Below are 14065 nucleotides of genomic sequence, written 5' to 3'. Positions count from 1 at the left end.
AGACCTATTTTGTCACATTCAATGGGAGACTTGAAAACAAATATATTGGTAGGAACATTTTCTGATCCATATATCTTTTGCATTTTATAAAAATAGTAAAAGTATTGTTAATATTTCATATTTAAGTATTCTCACACTTCTAAAATGTTAAATGCTTAAAATTTGATAAATGTATTTGCTCTATAAGTGCTAGTGGAACTGTTGAAATATGTCATTAATTTTAAGGCAACAGTTTCAATTGTAATTTCATTAAAAAACCCTTTATAACAATACCGAGGATAGTTTGCATTTATATATAAAGGGGCAGCCATGTTGGTGTTGGTGGGCAATGCCTTATTAGATTCTGTGCAAGAAGCATATAATGGCTTAAGGAAGATATATGTCAGTGTTGTAAGCATGTCAGTAAAATTATGAAGTGACTTGGAATAAAGGTTCTGAAACTTAATGTTTGTATTTATTATTCATGGTGTAAAAACCATGTTACAGTCATCAACATGAGCCTGTGGCAGCAGCAGATATAAAGCAAATGGATGAGTACACCCTACCAAATTATAAGCTTTGTTAGTAAAAAATTTCACAGGTTGATGTAAGAGAATGTGCGAATACTGAAGGTTTAAAGTTCAGTTGTTTATGTCATTCAAGTAGATTGGGAGACAAATAATGCTCTCTTTCAGCATTCATCCATGTACAAGCAGATGGCATCCTGCAAACAGACTAGAAGTTCCATCTCAGTACATATCAAGAAAGGTGACCAAAAGGAATTTCATTAAATATATCAACTGATATCAAACATAAGAGGGTTACAGATCACACACAGAAAATTTAACACCAATATCATACCAAAAACCATCATGGTGTCATTTCATTATGGTGACGCAGGTGAATGATGCAAATCAGTGGTTTTAAAGAAAGTGAAGAAGAAAACTTTATACAAATTTCATAAAAACAATTTGAGAAAATTTGTCATTGCCAATCATGACTGACATCAACAACAAATAGTAATGAAGAATAAAAGTATGCAGTTTAGCATAATAAATTGACATACGAGAAGAAAATAAACTTCAAATACAACCTAAAAGAAGAATTTAAGAAAACTTAATGAAAAAGAGAACTTCGAGATTAAACTTTTTTGTTAATAGCACCTTGTACAACAGTAAACATGGTCATGTTCAAGTCAAATTTGTCATTAAAAATATATCACTTTTTCAAACCAACAGCTCAATTCATGGAATCAATACAAGAAATAAGAATTATCTTCACAAGGATTTAAAATCACTTAGTCTTGTACAAAAAGGTGTGCATTATTCAGGAACACACATTTTCAATAACTTGCCAGCAGCCATAAAAAGCTTAACAACCAATTAAATTCAGTTTAAGAGAAGCCTGAAGGATTTATTGGTAGTATCATCTTTGGACTAAGCAAAACGTTATCTTTGCGTAGTTCCGCCATCCAGTTCTGTGTAAGCCTTTCTTGTCTGAAGATGTGAATAAAGGAAGTCCTGATTATAATGTGTTGTTTGGTGTATTCATCCGAGCATCCTCCTCACTGGTGACCCGGAGTTGTAACACCTTCCGTTTTCGCCATTTTACTGTGTCCGCGGCCTCCGCGTCGGTTATTTTCGCATATATTACATCAACACAACATTTGAACAATGGCTTCAGCCCAATGCCTATCGCCAGATTTTGTGATTGACATGCATCGTGTTGCGGGCGATGTACACCCACCAGAATTGCAACACGATGCCTCTCATTCGTCGATTACACTGATTTCGCTGGACATTTTCGTGCCTGCAACAATAAGTGAGGTTAGGAGTGTGCATGACTCCGGCTATCAGACGCATTTGTTCCCGCAACATGTGCCCTCCCTCATCGATGGTGCAGCTACCTCTTACAGATCTCTGTGCAGTGCGGGATCAATGCCGATTTCTGCAAATGCTTCGTTGGACAACCTACAACCACCAGGACAATGGTTTGCCACGCTGCAATCCATGCAGTACCACCTGGATTCCTGCCACATGGCTGGAACTGCTTTGTTCACAGGTCCACCTCCTCAACATCCGACCACACCCACACCTGACTCGGTTCAGCATCAGCACATGCCTTCCTGCTTCAATACCTCGCCCTCAACAGGAACAATGACTTGTTATCTGTGCCTGACCTCCATCTCCATCCTACTGCCAAACCTCACTGTTTTGTGCCATGACATCCACCTTATCCACACACCATTTTGAGTGAAGTGACTATGAGCAGTGAACATTCACACATTCCACCCAACGTTCGACATCATTTTCCTCACTGTGCTTCTGGACAGCCCGCAGCTCTGCAGCCTCCCTGCAACACAGGTGGCTCTGACTTCTGACTCTGATCGCATGTTTAGTTTTCTGCGGACTGGCATGCGTTTTGAAACTTTGAACTCTTTCTCACCTGTCACCCCCACACTGGCTTCAGTCAAAATTCCGCAACCGCAACTGACACATTACAGTGTCTCACCCATGTCGGCCTTCCGTGTCGCACCGGATCACGCTCAAGCACAACACATCACCTTCACACTGCCATCTGACCAGCCATCATTGCCACATACCCTGGAGACACACTCTCCAGGAATACTGCAGCCAAAACAGCTCATTTCGGCAGTGCCCTGATGAATTAAACTCAACCTGTTCTTCTGAACATTCTACAATGCTTACCACCGCTGCCGCTGTTCAATCCCAACAGGGCAACAACCTGGTTCAAAATTGTGGATGAAGTGTTCGACCATTTCAAACTCGATGAATCAACTAGATTTCTGTTCCTTATCAACCACCTGTACGACCAGGAGAACTTGATTGCTGACCAGGTCGATGCCCCGGATTCTGCTACCTGGTACACTCTAGCCAAAAAGACAATACTACGTCAGCTAGCACGCTCAACTGAGACAGCAATATGGCAAGTGCTACACGTCGAGCAACTAGGCAATGAAAAAAACTCTGGAGACGGCTACGGGCCCTGGTCAGCGACAATCTACTCTCTGACACAGCTCTCCTCGCCATCTGGTCGGATAAACTACCTCCTCACATCCGCTTCGCTCTGGCTCAGAGGTCTCCCGAACCTGTCGAGCAGTGAATGACAATTGCTGACAAACTACATGATGCTTCACTGGTCTATTTTGCCAGCCACTGCCTACCTGGCAGGTCTCAGGTTCAGGCTCCTTGTCCCACGGCCGGACGCAGCTGGTGCCGCACTGTACCGACTGTTCCTCTTGCTCTGAGACTCAGTAAACAAGCAACTGGGACATCACCAGCTCTGCCCTCGGTCACACCCCCTCCTGCAACCAAACCAGCTGCGGCCACCGAACCTCAACCTCCGCCTCCGGCAACGCACTTTCTGCAGGAAATGCAACCGCACTACCCATACTGTTACTTCCACATACGGTTTGGTGAGGCGGCATGGAACTGCAGACCACTCTGCTGCCACGGTTCCACGGTGCCACTGCTTCGGGGCGGCAGCCATCTTGTCACGTTGACTCCTGGGACACTATGCTGCCTCGGTTCCCGTCGGATCTGCCGAGTGGCTCCAAACACCACGAACTTTCCTCGCCTGCCCCACCCAGCGCACAATGTAAACAAACCGACTCCCGTGCTGCCGGCAACATTTCTGTCATCACCAATGGCACGGTTCACAAGCTGCACCTCACGCCAGGCCCCCCAATCTCCAGTAAACCATGTCGACTTTGTCCCGAGCACCTCTCCGACCTTAAAAAGCAGATTTATGAAGTTCTAAGTTCCAGCGTCATCAAACCCTCTGCCAGCAGCTGGTCTACGCCCATTCATATGACACCCAATAAAGATGGGTCCTGGTGCACGTGCAGAGACTACCATAGACTAAACGCACAAACAATCATGGACACCTACCCCATACCCAACATCGTCAACTTTACCAGTTTCCTCGCAGGTGCAACCACATTCTCTGTCATTGATTGCAAACAGGCCTACCACCAGATTCCCATGGCTCCTGAAGACATCGAGAACACAGCAATCACCACCCCAATTGGGTTATTTCAGTTTCGATTCATGCCCTTCGGTCTGAAAAATGCAACCCAAAGCTGGCAACGCTTCATCAACGAAGTGCTATTCGAACTAAAATTCTGGTTTGCATACCTTGATGACATTCTTGTGTTCAGCTCCTCTGTCAAGGACAACATTCGACATGTGCAAACTGTTATGGACACTCTCGCGGCAGCAGGCATCGAGACCAACCAGTACAAATTGCAGCTACACCAACCCACTGTCTCTGCTGACGGCATTTCACCGCCCCCTGACAATGTACAAACAATAGTAAACCTACCCAGACCTTCATCATTCAAAGAGCTCCGGTGCTTTCTGGGGATGGTTAATTATTATCGCCATCATCTACCTCGGGCTGCGGAGATTCAGGCTCCACTGACGGATGCTTTGGCAGGCATGAAGGCTTCTGGATCTTGGCCCATTCCATGGACTCCTGCTATGACTGACTCTTTCACTGCCCTCAAAAATCTTCTTGCCGAGGCCTCCACCATCGTGTATCCTCAACCCAATGCACAACATTTCCTCACCACAGACATGAGCGATACTGCCATCAGCACTGTCCTTAGCTAGACAGTCGATGGCCAAACTTTGCCTCTGCAGTTCTTCTCGTGCAAGCTCACCAATGCACAACGGAAATATTCTGCATTTGACAGGGAGTTGCTCACAGTCTACGAAGTGATCAAGCATTTTAAGACCGATGCTGATGGATGACCTTTCTATGTTTTAACAGACCACAAGCCCCTGGCTGCGGCCATTTCAAACCCGCCAGCTGACCCGCCTACTCGCCGTTTCAGATACATGGACTTCATATCTCAGTTCACCACCGATTTCAGAAACATAAAGTGTGCCGACAATATAGTTGCTGATTTCCTTTCATAAGTTGACGCTGTTCATTTGCTGTTAGACCTCTCTGAACTGCCTATCCTCCAACCCACTGACGAGGACACACAAAACCTGATTTCAGACTCTACCTCTTCACTACACTTCGTCCGCACCACCTTCCCTGGTATTTCTGGTGAGATCTAGTGTGACAACAGTATGGGCACGTTACGCCCCTCATCCTAACCACGCTCTGTCGAGCTGTCTTCAATGCACTGCATAATTTAGTCCACCCCGGTGTTCGTGCATCTGCCCACCTTGTAGTGGAGCGCTTTGTGTACTGAAACGTCAACAGGGACTGTCAGCAATGGGAATGTTCCTGTGTTACGTGCCAACGCTGCAAAGTACACAAGCTCACTTCACCCCCCCCCCCCCCCCCCCCCCCCTTGGCGCCTTTTTGATCCCTCCTGGGCGTTTCAAACATTTTCATATTGACATTGTTGGACCCCTCCCCCCTCTAACGGCTTTCATTATGTTCTCTCGTCTTTCAACTGAACAACTCGCTGGGTCGAGGCTGACCCCCTCCCCAATATCATGGTAGAAACTGTTGCTTGACCTTTTGCCGAGTCATGGGTATCACGTTTCGGATGTCCAGCTATCATCATGACTGACCACAGCAGACAATTTGAGTCGGTCCTGTTCAACGAGATTTGTTACATTTGCGCCATCCGGCGCATCCATACCACAGCATATCACCAGCAAAGTAACAGGCTATTTCAGCGCTGGCAACCCACTTTCAACACAGCTCTCTGATGCCACGACTCTTTATGGACGGAGGCCCTTCCCCTTGTGCTACTCGGCATTCGTGTGATCTATAAGGAAGACCTCAAAGGCACAATAGCTGAGTTTGTATACAGCCAGAGCATTGTTCTCCCTGGCGAACTTATGAGCACTTCCGCTTCTCTCCCTCAGGCTGACTTACCTTCCTTTGTGGACCGTGTCAGACGCCACTTCATCAACCTCCACATCCCTCCGCTCGACAGCCATTCACAACCTAAGGTTCATGTCCCGAAATCTCTGAACAATCGCGAGTACATCATGCTCCGAGATGACACTGTCCATGCTCCCCTCCAACCCACATATACCGGCCTGTACTGAGTTCTCTGGCGCTCAGCTATCACCTATGACATCCAGATAAAATATGCAACTGTTACAGTCTCTCTCAACAGACTCAATCCTGCCCATGTCAAGCCTGCTTCTACCCCCCTTCAGGCCATGACCACGCCACTCACTGTCGTGGCTCACAACGCTCCGACCACTCCCGCCACGTCAGACTTACTCACTCAGCTCCAATCGTCGAGCCCTTCTCCAACCTCACCCTCTACTCCAGTCTCACGCACTCCGTCGAGTGATCACATGCTCCCCACATTGAGCTTCCCTACGATCATGCCCTCGCCGCCGGGCCCTTCTCCGGTCCCTTCGACCTCTCCCCCGTCACCTCACTCGCCCTGTCAAGGTTTCTCAGGCCCCTCTATCTTGAATGTTCCCTCGCTCAAGGTGTTTGTGCCTGTCCCCCTGGACATAATCCATGACATCTCTATAATACTACACGATGACACACTGTTTGTCATGTGTTTCCCTTCATCCGGTGCTCATGACACAACCTCCGCCATTCCCTGCCACCTGGTGAAATGTGTTACCCTCTCGCACGATGTCGACCTGGACATGCTTCGTGTGTTTGCCACACCCACCGGAGACATCGTCATTGTCGCTCCATTCCTCCCACAAACCGCCGGCCTACCTGTCGCCACACGACCAGCACGCCCAGTACGACTTCCAGGTTTGGTGGCCGGACCTTCCTTCACGACATCTACCCACACAGCTCCCCGGCGATGCTGTCGAGCTGATCGTGGTCCGGCTCCCGCGGACCACCCCCCCCTGCCGACGCCTTAGTCATCCCCCCCCCCCCCCCCCGGCCTCTCCGAAACCCCGCACTGTGGGTGGGGGGGAGGGGGAGGGGCTATGTGGTGCCAATGAGATTGACACCAGTATCAATCTTAGTATCATCTTTGGACTAAACAAAACATTATCTTTGTGTAGTTCCGCCATCCATTTCTGTGTAAGCCTTTCTTGTGCGAAGATGTGAATAAATGAACTCCTGATTATAATGTGTTGTTTGGTGTATCTTCCCTGAGCATCCACCTCAACTTTATACAAATTCCATCAAAAAAGTTTGAGAAAATTTGTCACTGCCAATCATGACTGACATCAACAACAAATAGTAATGAAGAATAAGAGTATGCTGTGTAGCATAATAAATTAACAAACGAGAAGAAAATAAACTTCAAATACAATCTAAAAGAAGAATTTAAGAAAACTTAATGAAAAAGAGAACTTCGAGATTAAACTTTTTTGGTAACAGCAGCTTGTACACCAGTAAATGTGGTCATGTTCAAGTCAAAATTGTCCTTAAAAATATATCACTTTTTCAAACCAACAGCTCAATTCATGGAATCAATACAAGAAATAAGAATTATCTTCACAAGGATTTAAAATCACTTAGTCTTGTACAAAAAGGTGTGCATTATTCATGAACACACATTCTCAATAACTTGCCAGCAGCCATAAAAAGCTTAACAACCAATGAAATTCAGTTTAAGAGACGCCTAAAGGATTTATTGGTAGTATCATCTTTGGATTAAGCAAAACATTATCTTTGCGTAGTTCCGCCATCCAGACTCTGAATGTGGCTCTCCAGCAGGGATACGACTTCCTCAAATCCTGCCCTGAAATGAGATTCATCCCTCATGAAATCCTTCCCACTCCACCAAGAGTGTCTTTCCGCCTTCCACCTAACCTTCGTAACCTGTTAGTTCATCCCTATGAAATCCCCAAACCACCTTCCCTACCCTCTGGCTCCTATCCTTGTAACCGTCCCCGGTGTAAAACCTGTCCCATGCACCCTTCTACCACCACCTACTCCAGTCCTGTAACCCGGAAGGTGTACACGATCAAAGGCAGAGCCACATGTGAAAGCACCCACGTGATCTACCAACTGACCTGCCTACACTGTGATGCACTCTATGTGGGAATGACCAGCAACAAACTGTCCATTCGCATGAATGGACACAGGCAGACAGTGTTTGTTGGTAATGAGGATCACCCTGTGGTAAACATGCCTTGGTGCACGGCCAGCACATCTTGGCACAGTGTTACACCATCCGGCTTATCTGGATACTTCCCACCAACACCAACCTATCCGAACTCCGGAGATGGGAACTTGCTCTTCAATATATCCCCTCTTCACGTTACCCACCAGGCCTCAATCTCCGCTAATTTCAAGTTGCCGCCACTCACACCTCACCTGTCATTCAACATTATCTTTGCCTCTGCACTTCCGCCTCGACTGACATCTCTGCCCAAACTCTTTGTCTTTAAATATGTCTACTTGTGCCTGTATATGTGTGGATGGATATGTGTGTGTGTGTGCGAGTGTATACCCGTCCTTTTTTCCCCCTAAGGTAAGTATTTCCGCTCCCGGGATTGGAATGACACCTTACCCTCTCCCTTAAAACCCACTTCCTTTCGTCTTTCCCTCTCCTTCCCTCTTTCCTGATGAGGCAACAGTTTGTTGCGAAAGCCTGAATTTTGTGTGTATGTTTGTGTTTGTTTGTGTGTCTATCGACGTGCCAGCGCTTTCGTTTGGTAAGTCACATCATCTTTGGTTTTAGTTATATTTTTCCCATGTGGAATGTTTCCCTCTATTAATTCATATATATATATATATATATATATATATATATATATATATATATATATGCTGTAACTTTACAAACGAAAGTGTGGGTACGTTGATAGAGGCAATAACAAACACAAACACACCCACGGTTGCTTCATCAGGAAAGAGGGAAGGATAGGGAAAGACGAAAGGATGTGGGTTTTAAGGGAGAGGGTATGGAGCCATTCCAATCCCGGGAGTGGAAAGATTTACAGACTTACCTTGGGAGGAAAAAGGGACAGGTATACACTCGCACACACACACATATCCATCCGCACATATACAGACACAAGCAGAACTTCTGCACAATTTCAGTGCAGTAATGTGCTCATTGTAAATATGTGTGTGTGTGTGTGTGTGTGTGTGTGTGTGTGTGGGTGGGTGGGTGGGTGGGTGTGTGGGTGTGTGTAAGTACAGTCTAAATTCTGCACCATTTCAGTGCAGCAATATGTTCATTGTAAATAAGTGTTATAGTAGTTGTATTATGCGTTTATTCCCTTATAAATAAATAAAAAACTTTTTTAATTTAAATTCAGTGCATTAGTATTTGTAAAATGGCTCTTTCATATAGTGTTCATTAAAAAATGATGATCATTCCACTTGGGACCTGTGGAATGGTACATTGGCTTATTTGTTTTAGTTGTAAATATTTGTCATGAATTGTTGTTTTTCTGACATGTTCTACATCCTGGAGGACCTCCTCACTACGGATCAAATGATATGAAAATAAATCTAATCTAATATAATCAAACCAGACTCAGAAGTACTAAGAAGATCTTCTGTCATGGTTTGGAGGGCTACAACTGACTCAGCAATTCATGAGGCCACTACCGCAGTCGACGACTGACATGGTGGCAGCTCATCTCCATGCATCATCCACAGTACACTTCATCGAGACACTGAAGCAGCATTTGCATATTCCGCTAGCTGGTATCATAGAGCAGTGAGATGTTTTTATCATCCAGTGAGCTGTACTCAGCCAAGAGCAGATTTTGTGTGCTCTGCTTATGTTTCAGTTTTCAAAAGATTGAGTTGATATAAAAAGGTAAATAATAAATGGAAAGAAAATTTGCTACTCACCATATAGCAGTGATGCTGAGCCGCAGATAGACATAACAGAAAGACTGTCACAGTATCAGCTTTTAGCCAGCAAGGCCTTTGTAAAAAATAGATGGCAGATAGTCAGACAGACAGTCAGACACACACACACACACACACACACACACACACACACACACACACATAAATGCTACTCACATGCACATGACTGCAGACTCTGGTACCTGAAGCTGCCATAGGCTGCAGTCGTGTGTGTGAGTTGCATTTGCGTGCGTGTGTGTGTGTGTGTGTGTGTGTGTGTGTGTGTGTGTGTGGTCTAGTGGTCTATTTTCGACAAAGCCCTTGTTGGTCAAAAGCTTATATTGTGACAATCTTTTTGTTGCGGCTATCTGCAACTCAGCATCTTGCAATGGAATATATTGTTATTATTATGATTATTATTATTTTCTATCGTTTTTGATGGGATACAAACAAAAGAAATAGAGATAGGCTCTTCGCTTGATTAATTTCTGTATCATCACTTATTTGTTTCTGTAAGTGGGAGCAGGCGGACATATGAGGAGTTCTGCTATGTTAGTTATGATCAAAAACATGTATTCTAACCATACATTAACGATGTGTTATAAAAGTTATTAGAGAGACGAAGTTTACATATGGATATTTATATGAATAACCCCATCTGTTCATCATTTCACATATGCTGAGAATCCTGCAGCAAGAGGATTTAAGAAAACACGGGGAATATCCATGAGGAGGGTAATCCAGTAACAGCATCGTAATAGCCAAGTCTATGCACAATGGCAATAACGAGAAGAATGTAAATTTAAATGATGAATGTTCATCTGAAATGTTCTGAATATTGGAAATCTGTTGATATTAGTGCCAGTTAAAGTACACTCAGAATATGAATACCTTCCAATTATTTTCAATTAATCTTTCCATTTTTTTAATCATTCAAGCAGCAGTTATTAATCAGTTTCCTTCATACATTATATTTGTATATTATATTTAACGATTTCAAGAATAGTATTAGGCAACAGTTCAGTGAGGTGAGCAAAACTATATGTGCTGAGTTATCTGTCAAACTATCTGGGAAGTTGACAGAGCTCGGCAAACAACTAAAACTATAAATAATTACTGACATGTCCCGCAATATAGATAGGTTAACAGAAAAAGTAACATCCATAGATTATAAGCAGGAACAACTTGCAGGTGAGTTACAAAACCTTAGTGAAACATATTCTCTATTTCAGGAGATGCAATCCCAAGTGGACAAGTCACTAAAAAATGTGATGAATGCAGTCAGCAAGCTGCAATACGTACGCAAAATCTACCCACAGAAATACACAAGTTGAGTCTAAGGGTAAATCAGTTAAGTTTAGAGTCATAATTTGCCAAAAAACAGAGATAAGTTATGTGCTGACATAAAGGAAGCAACTAAAAAAGCTGAAGCCTGGATGCTGGATAAGGGCAGCACCCTTGCTGGAAAGGTTGTGTCAGAGTGCTAAATTTATGTAGATACTGTAGAAGAAGCTCTAAAAGAGAAAGAAAGTCAACTTCTAGCTAAAATAGACTCAGTTTTAAAGGAAGCAGAGGAAAGGTTATAAGGCAGTGTTGAAAAACTACTGACATTCAAAAAGAAAATATGACCGAAAACAAACCCATGCTTTTAGAGAAGTTAGATACCTTCACTGGTTACCCACAATATGGGGCTAGCCAGTCAAAGGAAAATAGCAAATGTTGTAGAATGCAACAACACTTGCTGGCAGCTTAACTATTGAGCAACTGCAGTTGCCCTGCGCTATGCCAAGAGCGAACATAAACACACCTGTCATTGACAGCGTGGCATGTTTGTCAACATTACTTGCAGCTGAGGGATTACTTAGGCATCGACAGTTTCCGATATTTACAACTGAAGGAAAAAGAACACACCCCATGCCCTTTATTACAGCTTTTCAAAATGTTTTACCTTGTACCTGGACCAATGCCCAGAAAATTAAATTACATTTGTTGTTGGATACACAAATGGTGATGTTCTGCTATGGGCTACTGACATGGTGGGATGCTGCCACTACTATCAACAGTCTGAGGCCGTACAAGAGAGGCTCATATGTGATGTGTTCAACCCAGTTCCATTCAATAACAAATATGGAAGCTTAAGGGGCTATTTTGAAAACTATTTGAATAAAACTAGATGCTTGATGAAGATCGTATCTCAAGTAGATGTGCTGAAAATTTTAAATTGCTGTCTTACTGCCCACATTAGGGAAAAAGTCATTACCATTCCAGAACATGATACTAAATACTTTCTGCCTGCACTGGACTCAATAGATTTGATATACAAAGAGTGATCAGTACAACCCATGACTGTTAATACACTGATAGCACCACAGAGATTTACAGACCAACACATAAACAATGGATTCCTAGTACAACACAGATGGCAACCTTACCCCACACAGACCTATGGTAATGGTAATGGTAATCAAAATGGCAATGGAGAAAGCCATAAATTCAAAGATGAGTATAAAAGAAATGGGTAAAGATTTAGCAAAAACAACTACAACCGGGGAGTAGCATATGGCCAACATGTACAATATGTAGAGACACAAGCTACCAGCAAAAGTCAGCCGATTTCTTGGTAAACACAAAACAATACCAGACAATGAAATAACCAATAGTCAATGGAATTTGGCCAGCAAAGTAATGCACATATGCCGAATAAAGTGCAAAGGCAAAGAGAATTTCAGTTGAGAGCCTCAAAGGATACTAATTGGCGAAATCAAACACAAACCATCCACATAGTGGAAGTTACACCTAACTCAGAGACCAATAGCACTGTAATTGCCAGAATACTTGAACCGGTCATGGTAGGCCCCCATTCTGAGACTCTGGAGGAGAGTAGGAGTATGAGCGTGATTGACACGTGCTTTATCAGATACAGTCATGGTAGTGATGTGAGAGATGGTCTGTTTCAAGCTAATGAGGGTATGCAGAAAAGCTTGACAGAGATCAAGGTACAAGCTACTATTCAAGCCAAAATATTTGACCTTGCTGTATCCATTGTGCTTGACACAGGAGCTATGACTAATTTTATGTCACAGGGATTCTTTCAAGAATTGAAGAAACGTGGTCGTATACCAACACTGCAGTGCAAAATTGCAAGGCACAAACTGCCATTGGTCAGAAATTAAAAGCAGTCAAGACACAAGCCTCAACTCCCATTCAATTAGAACTGTTTTCTGCATGATGCAATTTTTTGATAGTAGAGATATTAATAATTGATTGTTTAATCAGTATGGATACATTTAGGACATACCAAGTACAAACTGATACAGGAAAAGGCCAATGTCATTTCACTGTAAATAACCACTTATTTGTAATAGACCTAACCTAGGGAAGAACTAATAGATGTAAAACTGAAGTTACTCAATACTTGGAAGTTTAATTGGTAAATCGCAAAGTTATGCTTGTCAACACACACAATAACAAACAGTTGGCAACAGAAGAAGTAAATGTCAACACAATAAAAACAAAGGTAAGTGAATCTAAGTGCTTGTCTCAAGAACAACAAGCAGAGCTTAGGGAATTGATACTTCTATTTGAAAAAAGACCAGGAATTAATAAGGATTTTGTGTATAAAATGGAAATATATCCTCACATAACCTTTTGTTCTACCTCATACCCTGTATCTGTGACAAAGAGGGAAGCAGTAAGAAAAGGGATTAACAGGATACTTGAATGGGGCATAATACAACCATCAGTTTCCCTTATTGTAGACCTATTTTGGGGATGAGGAAGGCAGATGGCAAGATGCACTTGGTCCTTGACACACTTAACATTAATAAGGTTATTGTACCCGTCTGAACACATGCAGACAATTTAGAGGAACAGTTCATGAAATTCCATACTGCTACATTTCTTACTATTATCAACCTCCCGTCTTCATATTGGCAAATAAAACTACATGGAGTAAGCCTACTGCCTTTGTATGTGGGGGCAGAACCTTCAAATTTCAAATATTACTGTTTCTATTAAAAGGAAGTGCAGGTGTATTTATCTCTGCACTAGACAGAGTGCTAGGCCCCAATCTTTTGAGTACGGCTACAGTATATGTGGATGACCTTTTAGTCACTACACCCACACACATTTAACATTAATTCAGCAAGTATTGAGCTGCTTTTCCAACTATGGAGTAAGAGAAAATCTCAAGAAATCTAATTTCAGACAAAAAAAGGTAAACTTTTTAGGACACCTAATCTCTTTGGAAGGCACACAGCCAGATACTAAAAAACATGATGTCATTATGAACTGTCCTGTTCCTCAAAACAAGAGATAATTAAAGGCATACACAGGCATAGTGTCA

The 14065-nt window shown here is 43.1% G+C and overlaps 1 protein-coding gene across 1 annotated transcript; it reads left to right on the top strand.

The window, feature by feature from the left end:
- Nucleotides 1–6137: 6137 nt before the first annotated feature.
- On the top strand, nucleotides 6138–6815 carry LOC124613691 (mucin-2-like). Its single transcript, XM_047142409.1, has one exon. The coding sequence runs from the start codon at nucleotides 6138–6140 to the stop codon at nucleotides 6813–6815; it is 678 nt and encodes a 225-aa protein (XP_046998365.1).
- The last annotated feature ends 7250 nt before the right edge of the window (nucleotides 6816–14065 follow it).

Source organism: Schistocerca americana, chromosome 4 (genome assembly GCF_021461395.2).
Source record: "Schistocerca americana isolate TAMUIC-IGC-003095 chromosome 4, iqSchAmer2.1, whole genome shotgun sequence".
Classification (NCBI taxonomy): Eukaryota; Metazoa; Arthropoda; class Insecta; order Orthoptera; family Acrididae; genus Schistocerca; species Schistocerca americana.
Note: the sequence above shows the minus strand (reverse complement) of the source record. Positions and strands in the feature narration are given on the sequence as shown.